We start from the raw sequence: 22,859 nt of genomic DNA, 5'->3' as shown, positions 1-22,859 counted from the left end.
GAGATAAATGGAGAGATGCTTGAAGGCTACAGGCGAGGCAGGGATAGCGTGGACATACAGACTGTTCCGTAAGATCTGGAATGAGAGACAGGTGCGAAGGACTGGAAAGAAGGTTTGATCATCCCGTTGTTCGGTTTGATCATCCCGTCATCAGGCAACTGATGGAAAAGTGTTATGAACACAATAAAGAATTATGGATGTCATATTTGGATATAAAGAAAGCATTTGATGCCGTAAAGGGAGAGAAAGTGTGGGAGGTTTTGAGAAACTTTGGGATAGAGGAACATCTTGTGGAGAGATGTTCCTCTATCCCAAAGGAGAGAGGAACATCTCTCCACAAGTTGGAGAACAACTTGGACAGGACTAGATGAAAGTCATGCTCTTCGCAGATGACCTCTGCATATGGGGAGAGAGCGGTGATCAAGTGCAACGGCAAGTTGAGAAGAGTGAAGTAATGGTTCTAAAGAGGAGTGGCGAGCTCGACGGATACATTACAATGGAAGGGAAAGAGCTAAAAATGGTTAACAACTTCAGGTATCTAGGAAGCACCATTACAAAAACTGCAGTGATAGACGAAGAAATAAGTAGAATGATACAAGTGGGCGGGAATTTCTATAGGCAGACAAGAGATCTGATCTGGAACAGGAACAGGCAGGAACATACCACTGAAGTGTAAGAAGGATATATATCAGGCCTATTACGTACCAATTCTGACTTATGCATCTGAAACTTGGACTATGAGATAAAAGGATGAAAGCAGAATTTAGGGGGCAGAAATGAGATTTGTGAGGAGCATAGCCGGAAAGACAAGATGCGACAAAATCAGGAATGATGTGATTATGGAGAGAATTCAGATTGAAAAACTCCACATTAGGATTTAAAGGTCCCGTTTGAAAGGGTTTGGATATGTCAAGAGGATGAACGAGAGGCGCTTGCCAAGAAGAATGTTTGATTTACAATTAAGGGACAAAAGACCAAGAGGGAGACCAAGAATGAGATGGCAAGATATGATAAAGACCGATGTCATTAAGAGAGGAAGAAACTGAAGTGAAATTAACGACGGAGGAGAGAAGTACATGGACAGGGCATGGTGGCGAGGTTTCATACGTCGACCCGTGAAATAGCGGAAAGATGACAGTTGTAAGAGCAGTTGCCTGCCGATCTGTAAATCTATTTTGAGCAATGATGTTGCTGTTCCTAAAGTAATTTTTGATGAGTAGATAAATGCTCCTTAGAGCAATCAGCTTCCCGGAAACCTTTTTTTTCCTTATTTATTTTCTTATAGTCACCCCGACCAGACTATGGCAACTCTGCTGTATAATGCAATACAGATAAAGAATAATCAGTGAAGTGATGTTGATGTGTGGTAATGTAATGTTGAGTTATGTTGTTCGTGTGTTTGACACTTTTTCCACCAAAGAGCGTCAAACGATCTTTTGAAGTCAGTGAACATGAAGATGATATATTTATGTACAAATTCCTCAGCTGTTGTAGTTACTCTCAGTAGAGTATCCTCCGGGCCTTTGCCTGGCCTGAACTCGAATTGATTCTCAAACATTAGACCCGCAAGGCGGTATTGAGTGGCGGTAAATCTGCTTTCGAATTCGACTTTCAAACGTTTTGCCTAGAAGTGAAAATATAGGCATCAGCCTGTAAATTGTAAATCATATTGCTCGGAATATATTATGTCCGTAAATTGCGTGCATTCCTTGATCGATTTGCATGTTATCGAAAACCCGAGTTCCTGGGAGGAAAAAGCAATGCAACCCTTAGCTCAACGACCGACTAACGGCCACGGAGTGAAAAAAAAAAGCCCATAAAGGTTCGCGTCACTTGACGGGATTCGAACATGGGTCTTTTCCACTTGGTGTGGTGAGGACGGTGATCATAATCAATGTGTTACATGCAAGGACATCTTTCCAGGATGAATGGAAAAGGCCTCCATGTAAATACGTGTTATATGGTTGTTGTATAGGAGATTTCAGTGACCAGAATTTGCATAACACCACCTCAATATGATCTGCTCTTGGGCATTTACTGAATTTCGACTTTTTCATGGCATGTTATATTTTTTCGTAAGTGAAGTCCTGTACCTTTTGCTGTGGTGAATGGCAGCAACTGTTTTATCTGATTCGACAGTGCATGGCTTCCTCGGTGAGAACGTCATCAGTGGGTATGATGCTGTCCAGAATGGTGCTAATGGTTGTTTACCGGTTAATGGTATCAGTAGCGTATTTAAGGATGGAATGATATGGCTTTTGTGGCTTGATTTTATGCACTATAATTTTATAATAATTTTATATACTTCGCTGATCCAGATTTCCATTGGTTTCGAATATGTATCTCCAAGATTTCTTCTTTTGATTGTGGATTAAGGAGGTCTAACGCCTTCTAAGATCCCTATATTTTTCCTTCAACATGTTGACCATGTCTTATGTAGTGCTACTGTAATACAGTATTCACGTTAGTTTAACTCTGCCGTGGTATTCTTTGCTAATACATAACTCTGTAAAATGGCTAGAAAATAGTATAATGCATGTTTGTGAGGTTAAGTTTTTTCTGGCCTTTTTTGCTACCAAGAGACTACAATCTACAGGATAGTTGCTTTCCAACCTATATTACATGATATAGAATATGCTATATGGTATGTTATATGATATAGAAGAAAAGGGTGAACAGAAAGTGGACATGGAAAATCCCAAATGGATTAACAACTAATGCAGTCGACTTTATCCTCACTAACAGAAGATGTATTGTGAACAATGTTACCATCCTGAGCAAGGTGAATGTTAAAAGTGATCACAGAATCGTAAGATGCACACTTGATATACTGTAGATGTAAGACAAAAAAGGAAAAAACTGACTCGAGTAAATAATACGAAGGTCTTTGAGATAACAGAAGATGAAATAAATCAGTATGTACTGGAACTTAAGAACAAGTTTGAGCTTCTGCAAACGTTTCAGGACCAAGATATCGACGAGGAATACAACTTTCTGAAAGGGATAAAGCCCAAGAAACCTATAGGTAAAAAGAAATCCAAAGAAGCAAAAATTAGTCAAGAAACGCTTGTTATGATGAACCGAAGACGACAAATGAAGAGCAAGATAAACGCTGACAAGGACAAAATTGAGTATACTGAGTTATACAAAGCCATTAGAAAGAGACTCAGAGAGGGCATAAGAAGATTTAACACAAGAAAAGTAGAACAAGCATTAAGGGAAAACAAAGGACTTAAATCAACAGCCATGAGCAGTAATACCGAAACACAAATGATACTGAAACTAAAGAATAGTGATGGTATACTTATAAATAGCAGAGAAGGCATAATTCAAATAGCAGAAGAGCAGAAGACTACTATAAAGCAGTGTATAAGGAGTGATGGAATGATTCTAGCAGTGGGGAAGATGAATCACAAATTAGCAACACATAACAACATACCCGATATCCTTCCTGATGAGGTAGAATATGCATTGAAGAAAATGAAGAATCAGAAAGCCCCAGAAACCGGCAAGACTCTTCACAAAATACATGGAGTGTATTTGTGAAGGAGTGGAATAATGCCATCATAATTTTGCTGCATAAGAAAGGAGATAAATTGGAAATTATAGACCAATAGCTTATTGTCCCACATATACAAGTTGTTCACAAGGTTCTTTAGGAACAGATTAGAAAGGATACTTGATGAGAATCAACCGAAAGAGGAAGCTGCTTTAGGGCAGGATTCTCAACTATGGATTACTTTCATGAAATATCGCAGCTAGTGGAGAAAGCAAATGAGTATAAAACGCCATTATGCCTGGCATTTGTGAACTGTGAAAGGCATTTGACTCCACACAGCATAAGGCAATGTTTCGGGCACTGGAAAGACAAGGCATAGACACCCCACATATTATGATTTTGAAGAAAATTTATGAGAACGCTACCTCCTTTATTAGACTAGACAAAGACAGTAGCAAATTTAAAATTGGTAAATGAGTTCAACAAGGAGACACAATATTTCCGAAGTTGTTTACTGCTGCCCTTGAGGAAGCTTTCAGAAGATTGGACTGGTCACAGAAAGGAGTCAATATGAACGGAGAGTACCTAAACCATTTACGATTTGCAGATTACATTGTGATCATAAGCCACGATCCCAAAGAATTAGAGGAATTAGAGGAGTTAGTAAGGATTTTGGACTAAAGATGAATATGGCTAAAACAAAAATAATGATGAACAAGTATGCCACAGAAAGGGATATAATCATTGAAGGAGTAATAATTGAAACGGTGGATTCATATACTTACCTGGGATAAGTCATTAACTGTAATAATGATAAATGGCTGGAAGTCAAGAGAAGAATAAATTTCGGATGGATAGCATTCAGGAAATATAGTAACATACTGAGATGCAATATCCAAATTTGTCTTAAACGAAAAATAGTGAACCGATGAATACTCACCACCATGACTCATGGAAGTGAAACTTCGGCACTCACCAAAAGAATGGAAGAGAAGCTGAGAACTACACAGCGAAGAATGGAACGAATTATATTAGGAATCAGACTGTTAGATAACAAGAGAACACATGTTTTAGGCAGCAAACACAAAAGGAAATTCCTATCAAATCTAAAGAACTGAAATGAACTTGGGCAGCACACATAGATTGAAGTCATGATGAAAGATGGACTAAGGAAATAACAGAATGGTACCCAAGAGGAGCTAAAAGAAAACCTGGAAAATAACAACAACAGAGACGGACAGATGAAATTCACGTGTTCGTGGGTAGTAAATGGATGTCCATTGCACATTTAACCGTCAACTCTTAAGCTACCTAGAAACCTTCCATCTGATCAACGATCGCCAGTATGGATTCCGTCAGTGTCGATTCACTGGTGATATTCTGGCTTATGTTACCCATTTATGGACAAATTCAATGGAAAAGTTCAGTGAAACACAAGCAGTTGCTCGTGACATCTCAAAGGCGTTCGATCATGTTTGGCATAACGGTCTTCTAAACAAGCTTCCACTTATGGTTTGCCAACTGTTTTTTGTAATTGGTTATCCAGTTTTCTCTCTGATCGCTCACTGAGGGTGATGGTAGATGTCTCTCTGTCTTCTAACTTCTCCACTAATGCTGGAGAAGTTAATGCTGGTGTCCTCCAAGGTTCAGTTCTTTCCCCCATTCTTTTCCTCTTGTGTATTAACGACCTTCTTCCACTGACTGGAAATCCTATACATAGTTTTGCCGATGATAGCACATTGCATTCCACTTTCCATTTTGAAAAACCTTGCCCTGCTCAATCAGCTTCAACTTCTCGAAAATCTTCTACCAATTCCTTAAATGCCGATCTCCAGGTAATTTTTCAGTGGGGCAAAGACAACGTAGTTGATTTCAATCCTTCTAAAACTCAGTCTTGTCGGTGACACTCCGATTTCTAGACAAGTTGATATATCTCTTTCGGGGATTACCCTGACTTCTAATCTCTCTTGGCACAAGCACATTACAAATATTGCTTCCTCTGCATCTAAAAAACTCGGTTTTCTCTTTCGCTCTCGGCGTTATTTTTCTTCCAAACACCTGTTCACTCTGTACAAATCGCAAATCCGCCCTACCATGGAATATTGTTCCCACATCTTGGGCGGTGCCCCCAAAACCTCTCTCAGGCTTCTAAATTCCATTCAGAAGAGAGTAGTTAGGTTAATTTTTGACTCCTCTCTAATAGGGTCTCTCCACTCGCTGTGTCATAGATGTACTGTTTCTGCTGCATGCTTTTATCTACAGATACTTACATGGGCACTGTTCTTCTGAATTGGCTTCAATAATTCCCGCTCTCTGTTGTAAAACAGTCCCAACACGTATCACCACAAGCCGACATCCATTTTCTGTCCAACTTCAAATTCACAGAACCAACTTTTCATCTCCCTCGTTTATTCATTCAACTACTGTTTTCTGGAACAACCTTCCTTTGTATGTCTTTTCTGAAAATTACAGTCTACAGAAGTTAAAGTCTAATGTCAACAAATATCTTCTTTCGTCTTCTCAACCTCCAACCTAAGCACGGTACTAAGTACTATAGGTTCTAATACCTCTCGTGTTTGGGTTTTTCATAAAAAAAAAAAAAAAAGGAACCGGAAAGTTGTTGGAGGGGCCTTCATCCTGGAGTGGATTGAAAATGGCTGGTGATGATGATGATATAGAATATATAGTATGACTTATTGCAGATGAAATTAGATTTCAACTTTTTCAACTTATTTGCAAATCAACCTCCTATAACAACGTTTTGTACAAATGCTCTCTGTCAGAACTATGCATCCTAACTGGTGACCAGTCTCACAGGACTGATTGTCATCATGCGCTGATTTTTTTTGACATGCAATCAGAAAGTGTTTTATGTCCTAAGTTTAGCATTGGCCTCCTGGAGTTCATGCTTTCATGCAAAGCAACACTGCACTCACGTGTGGCTGACTTCTGTAGTAACAGGAACATGGACGCATTTTCAAATTTTTCCCTGATGAAAGGAAAGTGTTTGCTTTATGAAATTTTAACTGATTATGCACACGTTGTAGCACTTTAAAAAATAAATTTATACATTATTGATTACTATTTTTTTCTATAAATGCGCTGTGATTGGTTCCAAAATACTTTGATTTTTTCTTGAGTATGCAGAATGTTAAAGAGCTCAATTACACAACTACTGTCCAGCAAAATTTTAAATGATATTAATGCTTTCAAAAGATTTCATAAATTAAGTGTATATCCATGTGTTAATTTGATTGTACCATAGTATTTGCTGTCAGTAATAGCTGTCTCTAAGTGTAAACAGAAACTTTTATTTTATTTAATTATTACGAAAAACGAGTGGAACTGGAAAGAAAAGGTCCCAAAAAAACTTTTTTTTTCGTGGGACCTTTTCTTTTGGGACCAAAGAAACCTTTTTATCTTAGGATCATTTTCTATACAGTGTCTTCCATCAATGTGTTTAGTAAATCAGTGAAACCTCCTCTAAATTTTACCTTATAATACGATATACTAACACTTTACACATAAGATTGGCTCAGAATGTATCACTTCGTTATGGAAGAAAAGTATAATTAGTCGTGCGATAAAATCAATCCAGCATGTAACCAGAGCTCTTAAAATTTTTTAATAGGACAAATGGTCATGCAATACAGTATATCGTTGCGAGCATTATACAGTATAACGATTATTATAACAACCTGCCTAACAGAGTAAATCCTAAATTGTGCAAAATTTCAGGTTTCACTTCTTCGTAATATAATAGCTTCTTATTTCTGTGTAATTAATATTTTAAATGTTCGGTTTACAGAAAGACATTGGCTGAAATAACAAGCTGTGTATATGGTATTTTCCTCGTGGTGCTTGGAGCCGTAGTCTACATTGCAGATGAAGGTCATAAAATGAAAGCACTTAGTGAGGTAAGCTTTATCAATTTTCATTGTTATTTTTCTTTCCTGGCTTCATTCCGCTAATGTCCAGTTATTTATAGATTGGAAATGATTTACAAATAGTGACATTAACAAGGATTTGATCAATAACAAGATTCTGACTAAGATACTGCAGAAAATACCTAATTTTTCTTCTGTAGTATTGTGATTAATAAATTGTTTAAAATAAGACATAATTTTTCCGTATATACTTTGGAACGACCAAACAGTCAGAGGAATTCACAGGATACACAGAATACAAGAAACATCATCGTATTTAGTAGTCACTCGAGCTTGAACCACGCTGTTTAGCACTCAAAGCACATGTATATATACACCCTCGCGCCTGACCGCTCGGCTACCCAAGGGCTAATTTTAAATAAGGATTTCACACAATGGGATACTTAATTAAAAAAAAAAAACTGATTAGCTTTTGTAACAAAGACATTGAGAAGGCTTTTGAAAACAAGAAATAATAGCATGGGAATAATCAGTCGGTATGTTAAATGTGGTATACCTTCACATATCCGCAGTTACGCACGTTTCCACGTCTTTGGCAGACTATAGTGTTATCCTTGAAACAACTACATTCATTAAGAAACTCACTATAAATAGAAACCTTTTTTTCATTCATTATCTAATAGGGGCACCTTTTGCCCAAATTACAGCCTGTACCATCTTTGTCTTAGGAAATCTATATCCACATTTGACTGGGATATTTGTCAGCTGCTGCTGTACTGTGGTCGGTAGAGAGAACTGCGAAGTCGAACTGTCCTTTCCAGCATATCCCAGATATGAATTCTCACTTGGATTCACATCTGTCGAATTCGACGGTCAGAGTAAACTGGAAATCCCGTGAATATCCCTCGAATCATTCAAATACGATTTTTGCACGGCGGATAGTTGCATTGTCGTCTTCAAAGAATCCATCGCAATCTGCTTAAAAATGAAACATTGCATGGTGAAGTTGATACGATAACACAGAAAGATATTCATTACAGGTAACGCTACCTTTTAACGGTATGAGCGAACTCAGTCTTTACCAACAGAACATGCCCCATACCATGATACTATCTCCAGCCGCTTTGAGTGGTAGACACGGGCATCTGGACGTATGACTTCATGAGGTTCAGCCACTCTCGCTCACCCATTGGTATAAAACAGTGTAAATCGAGACTTATCAACCTCGATGATCTTTTCCATTGTTCTACAGGTCAGATATACCTTTTGGCACCACTCCGATCGAATATTTCGAATTTTTTTACAGAAGTGGCTTTCATACACAGGCATACGTCTACCAAATCTCAGATTCTTCATTTCCCGCCGCATAGTTCCGTTGGAAATGGGTCTTTGTTTAAAATGAATTTTTCAGTCATTTGCTGCACACTGGGCCTTCTGTTCTGACGCACAATTCGCTTTAAATTCCTGAGGACCCATTCTTAGAGTACCTAAAAGGAAGATATGCGGTAGGCTTTCTACCGCATATCTTCCTTTTAAGGCTACATTCTTCTTTCGTCTTTCTCTCATTGTATGCTTCTGATGAATATAATCTTAATTAAATTACTGATTGCTTTCGACACACCAGTAACTTCCACTGTTTTCTGAATTGTGGCTCCTGTTAAATATGCTTCAACAATAATACGATTCTGAAAATCGGAAGGATCGCCCATCTTCCCCATCACCGGATTGACTAAGAATTCCTAGGAAATCTGGAGCTCCTTAGTAGATCTAATTTTTAGTTGAAGCCCCAGAAAGTATTTATCTGATATCATGTGACGACAACATTGCATACTGTATATTTATTCGTTGACGCCAATTGCGAAAGGTTTCTTATTTTTTGGACAGTGAGTGTATATTCTTGAAACAACTACTATAATTGTACATTCTTCTTATCCCTGCGATTGGCCCGGAATATAAACAGAAAATTTATTTATGAGATAATAAGCTGATGTGCCTTCTAAATCCCAAAGCAAAATTGAAACAAAGATTTTTGGTTTCGCTTTCGGTGTCATTTTGACAGTCTCAAGTATTGCTGTTGTGGTTACGAGTTTTCATAGTTTTACTCTAATAGTAACTCTTATTTTAGAGCTAGTTCTCTCAACGATAAGTATGATAGTGAAGGATAAAGAGCAAATTATGAAACGTGAAAATAGGCTTGAGCAGTGATCATATTACTTCTACTCGTATGCATAGTAGCTGGCGTAATGGAAGAAATAGAAAGACTTAAAAATATCGATTGATGAAAAATGTATGCATAAAAAGGAAATTATTCGCAGATCTTTGGAAACGTATTTCGGCAAATGTACATTTTCAGCGATACTTCGGTTAATATACGGTTTTCCAAGAAGCATTTGCGTTCATTCACCGAGCGTTAGGTGTATTTAATTATTAATAAAGGCGATCATTTATGTGTTGAGAACTGCAGACCTTTAGTGTACTTAACAGGTTGTCATAAACCATACTATCAGTAATCTTTTACTAACCGAACGTTGTTCTTGTTATATTACTCAATAGTAAATGGAATAAAAGAAGTATCGTTTTCTTCATGTGAAATATTTATGCCCCACCGACAAATAAATAAAATTTATAAATATTTCCAAAACATATGATGAAACAAAAAGTGGATGCATATTACATGCACTCACTTTGTCTTCAAACGTAGTCATGTGTAGAATAAAAGTACAGTAACAGTGATATAACGTTAACTGATCTGACATAAATGTAACAAAAACAAGATTTATTATTAATTCTTCACTATATGCTGAAGAAGAGTGAACAATTTCATGTATTTACCGTATTTGCTGGCTTATAAGACGCATTTTTTTCCCCTTATAAATACCTTAAAAAATCGCCCTGCGCCTTAGAAGCCGAAAGTGGCAATACAGCACATGAACAAAATGTAGTTAACGGATTGTTGTTTACATCGCGATCACGGTCAACATTTTTCAGTAATTACTAGTTGGAGTAACAAGTGAATTCGAGATATACATTTAGGCCCCAATCAATGGCAGGCGCATCAAGAAGGCAAAATTATACTATTGGATTTAAGCTAAAAGTAGTACAATATGCCAAAGAACACGGGAACAGAGCAGCCTGCTGAGAAGATGATTTGTGAATGGAGGAAGCAGGAAGTTTTATTACAAGAAGCTGAGAAAACAAAGCATGACCTTATTAAAATTCCACCTAAATGGCCAATTTTGGAAGAAAACTTGTGTAGTTAGATAATGGAACTTAATAATACTAAAATAATAAGAGTAATAATCCTATATCTTTCTTTATTGGTTTTTATTGAATTTCAAATTTCAATTGTATTAACAATAATTTTTTTTCAAAATTTTTTTTTCGTAAATTTACCGTTCCAAAATTAGGGTGCGTCTTATAAGCCGACAAATACGGTATTTATTCAGTTGATTGCTAGTTACAATCGCCCCTTGTACAGCTTGCAAGCCGGAGGGGAATGCTTACAGCAAATTAATTTTCAAATTAAATATGCATAAAAGTTATAGATCAGCTAGGTGGACCTATAGAATACCTTTGATAATATCAATTTCTGAAACTATGTTTTGCATCACAATAAAAACGTGGCCCTCTAGTGGTGCCCATTAGAACTATTTTTTTCGTTTCTCAAAAAAAAAAAAAAAAAAAAAGAAAAAGAAAGTCCATTGACCTTGTAAAAAAAGTTTTTGTTTTTCTGTGAAAGAGAAAGACGTTATAAGGTATTTGATATACTGTTGAACAACCTTGCATTATTTCGTATATTCAACTTTAGTTTACAGTTTTTATTATTATTTTTTTAAGATAAGGACTTTATAACCACCAGTATACCTTCAGCAATCAGGGAAGACACGATAAGTTAATACATATGCAAAATGGAGGTATACTGCGCATGGAGATTACGAAATGAATGATAAAACGAAGTTATCACTAATGTTTTGTCGTAATACAGATCGGCCTCGATTAACGCGATTAAATAGAAAAAATTATAATTGCTCCTTGACCTTCTGGAATGTCCATAAAGAATTTTAAAAATACCTTTTAAAAACCTTTTAACTGTATATAATGTAAAAGATAATGAAAATAATTATGGAATTAAATGTTTATTGCATAAAACAGCGATTCTTAAACTGTGCGCCACGGAATATTTTAAATTTTCGAGGGAAACACAGCGATACTCTACATCTGTCGGACACCGCGCGAACTACTAGCTCGAGGTAGTTCACAGTTTCAGCATTTCTTATTAAGTTGTTTGGACCTAACTACTAAACGAAACTGTTAGGTATTTCTTTTGGTCTGGGTGCGCCTTGAAAAAATTACTGAGACATTAAAGGCACTGTGAAGCGAGAAACTTTGGGAACCTCTGACATAAAATACACAATGAAGAAATTACTGTTGCGGAAATATTTGAACAGTGTTGACTTTCTCTTTTCATCAATCAGTTTCCGATAGCCGACAACAATCTTCTCTGGGCCCTGGCGAAATAAATATCTCAGAGAACATCAAACCTTTTGTTTGAGGTTCTCTGTGATACGAAAGATTTCATCTAATTCTTTTACCGTTATCTCCTTCGCGGTAACATTTTCATCTGGCTCATTTAAAAATTTGAATTTTTAAATGCGAGTCTGCATTGACTTTATTAGCAGGAGACAAACACGTCTTCTTCCGATGGTTGATGGAACACATCGAGGCGGGCAGCAGGCAAACGTTTGTTTATTGACCGTACGACTCGCGGTAAGCTTAACGCGCGATTAAAATCTTTTTCAACTATCGCATAAAAAAAAAAAAAAAAAGATCGCGTTAACTGGAAATTTGCATCGTGTAAAGTGAAAAGTGGTATCATTTTTCAAATAGCGTTAACTGAATATCGCGTTAATCGAACTCGCGTTATGCGAGGCATAGCTATATATCAAATGATTTTTGAGTTATTTATATTTTTGTGTTTGTTCCTTACCGTTTGAGCACTAGTGTATATTTGTTATCTGTTAATATATTTTTAAAATATTACCGTTATATTTCAGATATTCAGCTTCTTTATTGCAGCAGTTGGAATGATGTGGCTGCTGTTCTTCCATTTAGACTTGTATCGTTACAAAAAAGCTATCATGAAAGAAATAAAAGTGCAAGAAGAGCTCATTCGGGATAATTGTGACCGCGTCAGTAACAATACAGAGATTATCATCAATCTTATTCCAGAGTCATTCAGTTCTGCTCCTTATCGCTTCTTGCAGGGAAGACACAGCGGTAGTTTTTACCTCAAGATAGGCATGGCAGGTAAGAAATGATTTAAGTGACTTGGGATGTAGGCCTACCTTATTATAAATAGGAGGACGAACTGAAAAGTAATGCCTCTTATTGCATAAATTTTGAGTAATGAATAAAATATATAGATAAATTATAAAGAAAATTTTTACATGCAGATAAAAAAAGTTTTCTTTAATTTGATATTTTTTATTTTTCTGCACACGGCTCACCTAACTCGATGCATTTTGTCCAGCGCACAAGTTTCTAATGCTGTTCAAAGTAAATTTATTTTGTCTGAGAGGCTAGAGGCTAACCATCTTTACACGGCTCCTTTAATTTCTTCATCAGAATCATCAGTTGCCTTGGAGGTTTTCTTTTAGTTTTGCGAACAAAACATAATTTTTTAAAACACAAATGTGACCAATGGAGAGGATGCGAAACAACTTCATCTTCAAAATTGTCGTCAATATTGCACGGCTGCATTGAGGGTGGGTGTTGTCGCATTGAAGTAGCATTTTTGTATTATGTGGTCATGTGTTGCATGTGTAAGGGGCGGCTCCTAGAACATCGGTTCAACTTCGCCTCGTATCTCTGTGACGAACAGTACCACTGTAAAGGGGCCAGATGTGTGTGTGTGCGCGCGTTCTGGCCACTTGGCTACCCAGAAGCATCAGTCACCTGGAGGGATGATTCTGGGTATCCGTCCACACCACGGAAAAGTGGGCTAGATTCCCCTGGGACCCACGCCAGAGGGGGAAAATAAATCCCATGGTGTACACACACACAAAAAAAAAAAAAAAAAAAATCCAGAGAAAATAAAATAGACACTTCAGCGAAAAAAAAATAATAATAAAAAAATAGAGACGCTTCAGAAAAAAAAAATAGTTGTATATAAACTAGAGCATTAAGGAGAGAGCGGAAAAAAATAAGAGAGACACTTAAGAAAAAGAAAAAATTTAGTTATATTTAAATTTTATTTATTTTTATTTTTACATTTAAAGTAAAACATTAAGGGGAGAGAGAGAGAGAGAGAGAGAGAGAGAGAGAGAGAGAGAGAGAGAGAGAGAGAGAGTTATATTTAAACCAGAGCATTAAGGGGAGAGAGACAGAGAGGGAGAAAGCAGTGAACTGCTAAAAAGGTTAACCTTCTAGTTTGGAGGTTCAACTACCTGCAGATCGATTGGAGTTGGTGTGCGCAATCAGGTTTTTCCGCCTGGCAGAGACTTCAGCTGCGAAGGTTTGAAGAGAAGAAAGGTTAGCTGTCCCACCTGGTTAGGGGAGAATTCGGGTATCGTGCTCCTCAGGGGGTCTCTGTGATCTTCATATAAATTACAATCAAACAGTACATGGTGCCAGTTTTCCTTTTCTACACAGAAGCAAAGATTTGTTGTGATAAGTCCCAGCTGGTATAATTTCTCATTCAAGGCACCATGCCCTGTCACAAGGTAGGGCTTTCAAGACTTAAGAAGAACCAGGAACTTGCTGATTTGGACATGACAAACGTTACCTCAGGGAGGAATCTCTTAGTTATTATGCCGTGGATCGTGGTATTCCATCAGGTTTGCCATATATTTACCAGTTCATTAAAGCAGCGAGTTTTTCCCTTTAATATCTGCTGTCAAATTTAATTGTATGTCCAGAATTTTAATCTGAATCCTCTTTCTAATCCTAAAGCAGAGCCCGTGGAAGATCAAAAACTGGTATAGTGGGAGTATACCTGCAATAACTTGTACCGCTGCAGTGGAGGCGATCCTGCAGAACCGATGCTTCACCAGGATCATTCCCCATTGGACAGAGTTAAGTTTGCCCTTCATTTTGGAGTTCACTGCCCGGTAAAACCTTGCTCCCCATTGTTACCTATGAGTTTGGCTTCACCAAACTCATAGGTAACAATGGGGAGGAACACTGCTTTGTAGTAAAGGCTTTGAACACTACAGACTTTGTAGTGTTCGCCTTGGCAAGCGCCAGTCGCTCCTTGAGACACTGACAATGGATGCCGTGAAATTCTTTAGAACTGAGGTACTGGAGGTGAGGGAAGAAGGATATTATTATTATTATTTTTTATTATTATTTTTAGGGTTGCCCATAATTAAATACATTAAATCGTATTTGTGTCTGTAAATTGCGTATGTTCTATGGTTGATTTGCCTGTTTTGCTGGACGAAAAAAACCCCAGTTACTGGGGAGAAAAACCTTGCTATCTACGCCTGAGACCAACTAACTCAGCCACGTAGTTGAAAAAGCCCATTAAAGTTCCTCGCGTCATCGACGGGATTCGAACCCAGACTTTTCCACCCGGTGTGGGGAGGACGGTGACGATACCACTGTGCTACCGCGCAGACAGGGAAGAAGGACAGTCAGTGGTCAGTGATGATCCCTAAAACTTCGGTTTCAGTTACCAGCGGCAGTTGCTTCCCGGAGATTTTCACTTGAGGTGGTCGCCGGAGGTCAAGCTCACCCTTAAGTACCATCGCTTTTGTTTAGCTGGGTTTATACTGAGCTTATTTAGCCTGGTCCAGGAGAAGAGATTGGATAGTACTTGCTGCGCTTTCAACTCACAGAATGCCCAGACACAATGATAGTGAGATTGTCTGCAAAGGCTATTACTTTGGTGTTGTTGAAGGTATTTGCCAGCCAGGGAGGACCATATTCCAGACGTTGGAGCCCCAGAACAGAGCCCTGAGGGTACCCCCGAAAAATGGACCTGTCGACCTGGAGGTATTTTGATTTCACGACCACTGAGCTGTCGGTGAAGTAGTCGCGGAATAGCCGGTAAAGGTTGGATGGACATTTTGCAGAGTTGAGTCGTTCAAGGGCACTTGCCCACCACACATTATTGAAGAAGTGCTCAAAGTCGATAAAGATAGCCAGCTCGTATTTTGCAATGGAAGGCTCTAGGGCTCTAGATGTAGGACTAAGTCGAAGGTGGGCCTCCTCGTAAGAACGACCTGGGGTGAAGCCGTACTGTGATGGTGAGATTAAGTCCTGAGAGAGAAGCAGGTCAGTGATTCTGCGTGCAATAAGCCACTCAAGAATTTTACCCAGATTGGCTAATAATGCAATGAGTCTGAATGATCGTGGATCTGTACTGGATTTATTCGGCTTTTGGATGAGGCGGAGCAGTGCCACCTTCCAGTACTTAGGGAATTGTCTATTAAGCAGACATTTGTTGAACAGCAGTAGGAGTTGTGTTGGCATTAGCTTGTAGAATCTGAGGATAAAGGTGTATTCTATGAGGTCTAAGCAGGGACATTTCTTCACATTTAGTTTCTTCAGAATCGCTTCGAGTTCCTGGAGTGTGACGGGCTCAGTAGAAGCTGGGAGGGGGGGGTCATACTGAGCATTTTCACTTTTGTATTTTCCAGCCTTACTAGTTTGATTATTTTTTGAACTGATCCAATGTTTCAATGTAGTCTACGCGTGTAGCACAGTAGTTTAATCACCGTCCTCCTCAAAAGGCCCGCTTTCGAATTCTCTCAATGACGCAAAGAACTTTTAAGGGTTTTTTCTCTCCGGGGCTGAATTAGTCAGTCCTCCTGGTGGATCCTCCCACCAGCAAACTGTTTTTCGTTCGGCAAAACAGGCAAACCGATCAGAGAACGTACACACAATTTATGGATATAATACACACGGACAGGGTTTTTTTTTTTGTCTCACTGTACCGGACTGAAATGATTGTGGTCTCCTTTTTTCGAAACTTTGGTCTGTATACACAGGGTCTTAAAAAAACAGCCGCATCACTTTGCAAACTGTGTGGTTTGAATTTTTTGGACATTTTATGCCGAAATTTCTTCACTGTCTCTGTTTTGTAATGGTGAATCCAGGATTCATTCAAAGTTTGACCAGTCTAACAATTTTGACTCTCAGAAATTCAGTAAATGCACCGCGTGTTGATTCCCCTTAAAATATGTAACCTGTAAACAAATGACGACACACAGAAACGCTGCTGGGCAGTACTCGTAGAAACTCTTAGTTACATCGAGTAACATACGAGTTTCAACTCGCTGTGCCACCTAGCGCTGAGTTTATGAACTAAGAGGCATTATTTTTCATTTCACCCCGTGTATAAAACATGTCTGAAAAGCTACATTACCTGTTTGAGCCAGTAACAGCTCTTCAGAGATAATATATTTCTCTTTCTGCAACTTAGATAAACTGTGACAATAAATATGGATATGCACGTGCAAATTTGATTTTTTTTTTATTTTTGTAAAAACTGATCCATATTCATAATCCGCGTATGCAAAATAAAATTATCTTTATTGCGCATAAAAGATATCCATCGTGACGTGTTGATGGCATAAATCATAATGAAAGCAAGAAATTAAAATCCAAAAAACCTGCTGGCCAACTTGGCTCAACCAACGCAACCCTCCCAAACAATGAAGCTGATAATGGAATAGCCCATAAAAATGTTTATCATAGTGAAAGGAAGTACACAGTAGAGGAACTGATAGGAAAATTATCGTGAGCGATTAATATTGTTTCTTCACTCAGTGTTTGTTTTACTTTTTCTTTTTTTTTCTTGTTATATCCGTGTTTACTTAAAATTGGCACAAAATAGTATAGTAGTCCTTTCGATGATTTTTAAGTGTCCGGCCTTGCACGTGTATTGTCAGTCATTGCACACTCTAAAGTTCCTTATCGACTTTGCCTTTGGACGGGGTTGTTACCTCTACACCAAACGTACGAAGAGCAACGCACCTACAATCGGACGTGATACATTACGCATAGCCAGTTGTAGGATAAGTTTCATATCAATACCCGCGACGCCTAACGGCCGATCCACAAGGATAACCAAATGTCATATGAAGGACTTAAGAATTTTTTTATATAGCACGATAAAATTCTTCTGCAGCTTGCATCTTCGGAAAAAATTCATTTCAGAATAATAGGTTACATCGCACTGCTTAAATTTTATTCCAGTGTCTCATTTTCTAACTTAATCGTGCCATCCTCATTCTGGGAACTAGTTTCTTTCAATTTTCATACCTGTTCTCAAGGTTAGCGGTGTTTTCATTTAGCGGTGAATAAGTCTGAATACTTCGCAACACACCAAAGAAAAATTACCTTGTAATCAAAGGTCGAAATGGAAACTTTTGCGAAACGGAACACTGGTTACTAAAACATTATACTTTTAATAATCGGGTACGCACTTAACATTACCGATATGTATGATGAACCGGAATGGTGTGCCGAACTTCCGATACGCTTCTGTCCATTTTCCGAGCGCTGCTTGTAACTCAATAAAACGTGTCATATATAATTCAACAAATGAGAAGCATTCCATGCTATTTCACGGGGAAATTGATCACGAATCTTATTTTTATGTTCAAATTCCTGATCAAAGCTACAATCAGATTAGTGTTAATTTAAAAATTAAAGGGAAAAAAAATAGCGGCTGAAGTGATACAGCAAATGCTGCTTCATTTGAGAAATATGTTGAAAGTTTGGCGAAATGTGTTATCAGACAAAACAGTTATTAGGGCTACCCGTAATTTTTTATTTCGATCTGGGCACACCCACGTGAAATAACCGGTGACACAGAGAAATGCGAAAACAACCTTATAACGTTTGCAATCACATGTCAAGGGTATTAACTCCTTGGGTCAAGATAAAGAACTGGGAAGTCAGTTGGTTCAGTTTTTCCTGGATGGCATTAACTAAGATTTGATCTAGAAGAGGATTATGCCATATGAACCGGAAGATGCACAGAAGCGGACAGAGGTTCTTATTTTGTGGGAGTGGATACAGCCTTAGATGTTCAGCTTTAAATGCTGATCTGCTCATCTTTGCCAAATTCATGATGTTGCGCTGCATAGCACTGATTAATATTCTGTTTTTTTAACTGGCTTTGAATTAAATGATTTTGTGTACATGCGGCGGGTTGCCACAGGTTGGTGGTGCTCGCCTAATGAAATAAATCTCTTAGCAGATTCGCACAATACCTCTTCTTGTATACACACTCACATACCAAACCATATACCGCTCTTTTGACTCCCAGTATTTTAGCACCGACTACGTTCACGTAGAATACCTACACGTGAACTTACCCAGTGTTTTTAAACCTAGTTTTTAAAGTTAGTAATGTTGGTATTCTACAAGGCCTAAAATTAGAAACAAAGCAGATCTTGCCACTCTTTCTCAGCGAAAATTTTTTAATAACAAGGACTGTAATGTAAATCAAATAAATATTTTATGAAAATATTATTTTTTTAATTTTTGATGCACACTTAGGATCAGGTACTTGCGTCTATTTTGGTATTTTACTTTAATTATGTACTGAGAACTGCTGAAGTAGAAACCCATTCGTGGAATATCACAGTCCCATCCCCTCGCTACCCTTATGGATAGCACAGTGGATAGAACGTAGTGGTTATAATCACTTTGTGGATAGAACGTAGTGGTTATAATCGCTGTCTTTCATACCGTGTTTACAAGGCCCAGATTCGAATCCCATCAAGACAGTATGCCTTTTTATGGTTTTTCACACTGTGACCGAGTTACACTACACGTCATTGCATCCCCTCTGGTGTGTGAGAAAAAGATGAATGAGTGAGTGAAAAAAAAATTTATATATATACTGTATATACTGTATAAGAAAAAAGTATAAAAATAGAGTGCAAGTAGAGTGAGAATGCAGATTATGAATGAAGTAAATGTGTGTCTTTCCCACCCTTTCGCCTTGTGGATTCCTCACTGCTAACTAACATGTCCCACCCTCAGAGCAGGATGGGCAGTTTGACCTTCCTACCGGATTTGACTACCTGGACCTGACAGCCATCACTGACGAAGACATACTGCGGCTTTGGTGCCGACACGCCATTTGGCGATCTGAACTGGGTACTCTAACTCGGGTCCCTTTAAAATCCCATCCCCAGGCAGGGGAGGGAGGAGACAGGTCTCTGTCCCCTTCCTTCCTTACCTCCCCCCCCCATACTTCATTTGGTAGGAGTCATCTCCACTGACTTCTTTGAGGATGCCTACTCTATCTCCCCATCCTTCTACCTGTTTTTCCCCAGTCTTCAGTCTCCACCCCCCCCCCTTTCTCACTAAACCGACCGAGTACACCCCCTAACAATACCCGCCAAATTCTAATCAACGTCTAAATTCTACCGCTTTCTTGTATTTCTCTCTTTTGACAAAATTCTAATGTTCATCCCCCCCCCCCTTTTTTTAGGCCTTGTCACTGAAATCCTTGGAAATTAGGTGGTGGAGCCTGCCAGAGTACTTAATAATCTACTGGGTGCCTGACCTGTCTCCTCGTGGCAAAGTGTAAGCAACGGTGGGTTCCAATAGGGCCCAACGGCTAAATGGTCAGAGAAACAACTGAACATAATGCTACACAACAGACTACTCCCCACACACTTTTTAAATCTCTGGCCTCCACAGAGTTCTGTCACTTACAAAGAATACAACTTCATTTGGTAGGGGTTCATCTCCACTGACTTCTTTGGGGATGAGGGAAATGGAGTTGGGGGGAAACCCCTAGTGTCGCCAGACAACTAACACACTTTACGCTGTGACTGAGTTAGTCGGTGTCCAGTGAGGGCTACAAGTTTCTTCCCCGTAACTCGGATTTTTCATCTATAACAGATAGACAGATCTGCCAAGGAGTTCATGCAGTTATTGACACGATACTCTGATACCTCATAACCTTAACCGCTTTGGAACAACTGCATGCTATAGAGTCAGCCTTGGACCACATAACAACCCGCCAACATCATCGGGTTATTATATATACCGATTCGTTGAGCGCAGTACAGGCTCTATCAGCGATGAGACACAACAATCATCCAATCCTGTCCCGGATTCAGCAGATGACTTGCTCGCGCTCTCTCTCTCTCTCTCTCTCTCTCTCTCTCTCTCTCTCTCTCTCTCTCTATGAAGGCGGATTCGACATCCACTTCTGCTGGATCCCCAGCCACATTGACATTACTGGAAATGATTTGGCTGATAATGCAACCAAATCAGCAGTCTCGACGAATAATCTTGGCCTGTCGATCCCCTGTGCAGACTACAGGCAAATTATCAGTAACAAGATTTATTCACAGTGGCAAGACTCGTGGCATGGGCAGATAACAAACTCTATCGGATTAAGCCTGTAATCAAACCGTTGCGGTCAGTCTGCGCAGGGATCGTAGCAAAGAGGAAGTTGTTATTACTCGGCTCCACATAGGACATGGTCATCTGACACATTCTTTTCTGCTGAGGCCGATGACGCTCCTGTGTGCGAGCAGTTTCATCTATCAAGCATGTTTTAACAGACTATCCAAATTTTGGAAGAGCACGTTTTATTGCTTTTAGCCATCTGACTGAGCCTTATGAACTCAGTTAGATTTTATCTGACAACGACAATGTGTCAGCTGTTTTTAACTTTTTCCGTGCTATTAATATGTACAGACGTATGTAAAATAGGAAGCATATTTTTACCCTTATATTGCCTCTTATTTATTTATACATATAGATATATACAACTTTTGACGAGGTAATCTTTTTCATGGGTTATCAAAATATTAATTTTTTTTGTAAATTTAAATTATTCCTGGCGCATTATACCTTCGATGTGTTTTCATCATAAAAAATGAAAATCAAATCAAATCAAATAAAGCTTTGGAGCAAACTGAACAAACATTTTCTGCACTCACTCTAATTTTCTCCTCACAATGCTAAAGGAACAAATTACAAGCATTACAAAATTGAAAGACAGTTGTCTTCTTTCAGGCTTCTGAAGATTGTTCTGACATTGTACTTTTTTCATTTACAGCATTTTGCTTTGGCAACGTGGTGTACGAAGGGCTCCACCTTGGAAAACATATTCTGAACATCACCGATTCCTACAAACAACAGGATTGTTCTGGCACTCCAGATGTGATAGTGCACTCCTTCCTTCCCCTGTACTTCTTTTATGAGCTCTTCATTACCTTCAAGTATTCTAATGTAAGTATTAATTAAATAATAAGAAATGATCGTCCGAATTTATCTTTACTAGGAGATTGAAAAATTTTGAAACATTAACTAACAAATATACACTCAATGATCATTGAACTATGATCACGTTTCTAATATCGTGTTAGGCCACCGGGCTAAGCGCGCCTCGTGTGAATGTAGCGGTTCCTAATGCAACTCTATCTAGAGTTTTTAAACGCATGATGTCTCTCTTCTGACTGCAATACCTCGTATGACTGCACTAGATGGATTTCCATTGTCAAAATTTTGTATATCCGAAGATTTGAAAAGGCTCTTGTCTGTAAGTGGTGACGAATGGACATTGCTAAAAAACCATTGCAATATGAACGTTATTCTGCATGCAAGTGATAAATTTTGGAATCTCGGTTTGTTTCCAAACCGAGATTCCAAATCTCGGTTTGGAATTATGGTTTGATATATGGCTCTCTGTGTGTTGAAAACTGTGTTGAATCGTTAGAAATAAATTTAAATGAATTTAATGTTAATTGCAACAATATTGTTTCTGTAATAACTGATAGGGCTGCATTAATGAAGAAAGTTGCAAAAATTATTAATAGATCAACCAATTGTGTATGGCTCACGGAATTCAGTTGGCAGTAGTGAAAATACTTTATAACAAAAGCGATTCTCAAGAAAGGGAGGAACAAATAGATTCTGATCCTGATAATGAGGATGTAGATTCAGAAGTCTTTGCGAATGAGTTCGATGGCTTAGAAGTGACACAAGAACGTTTTATTGATGGTGATTATGATATAAATGTTTTACAAGATGAACATTGGAATTTTTTAATAACGAAAATACGAAATGTTTCGCAAGTCACCCCTAAAAAATGATATTCTTCAGAAGCATATTACAGAGGAATTGGGTAAGGAATTGTCTCTGATATTGGACTCTAAAACACGCTGGAGCAGTTTGTTGGCCATGTTGGAGCGTTTTTCAGAAGTAAAAAATTCTGTTAAAAAGTGTTAAAAAGATGTGACTGAAAATGAACTTGTGCTGTTCTCAAACACAATATTGACATTATAGCCTATAAAGGTAGCAATGGAATCATTGTGTTCAATTAGAATTCATGTTAGATAAACTATCCAGGCAAATTTTTTTTTTAAGTTAACTGAAGTAAGAAATTATCTTGCGAGTGGAGAAACTGATATTTTACGCATTTTGCATAACCCAAAAATATTAAACCTGGGGGGATAAGTATGGAATTGTCAATACTGCAAGTAAAA

General features: G+C 38.3%; 1 protein-coding gene across 1 annotated transcript in view; it reads left to right on the top strand.

The window, feature by feature from the left end:
* LOC150089215 (proton channel OtopLc-like) overlaps positions 1-22,859 on the top strand; it is a 49,845-nt gene that overhangs the window by 11,441 nt on the left and 15,545 nt on the right. Inside the window, exons 3-5 of the mRNA XM_090389897.1 lie at positions 7,308-7,416; positions 12,441-12,693; positions 21,431-21,603. Coding sequence (XP_090246023.1) covers positions 7,308-7,416; positions 12,441-12,693; positions 21,431-21,603 — 535 coding nt within the window. The remainder of the gene's footprint in view (positions 1-7,307; positions 7,417-12,440; positions 12,694-21,430; positions 21,604-22,859) is intronic.

Source organism: Mastigoproctus giganteus, chromosome 2 (genome assembly GCF_048544385.1).
Source record: "Mastigoproctus giganteus isolate SK-2022 chromosome 2, ASM4854438v1, whole genome shotgun sequence".
In the NCBI taxonomy this organism is placed as follows: Eukaryota; Metazoa; Arthropoda; class Arachnida; order Uropygi; family Thelyphonidae; genus Mastigoproctus; species Mastigoproctus giganteus.
The sequence above is the reverse complement of the archived record's forward strand: the minus strand, read 5'-3'. Positions and strand labels throughout refer to the sequence as shown.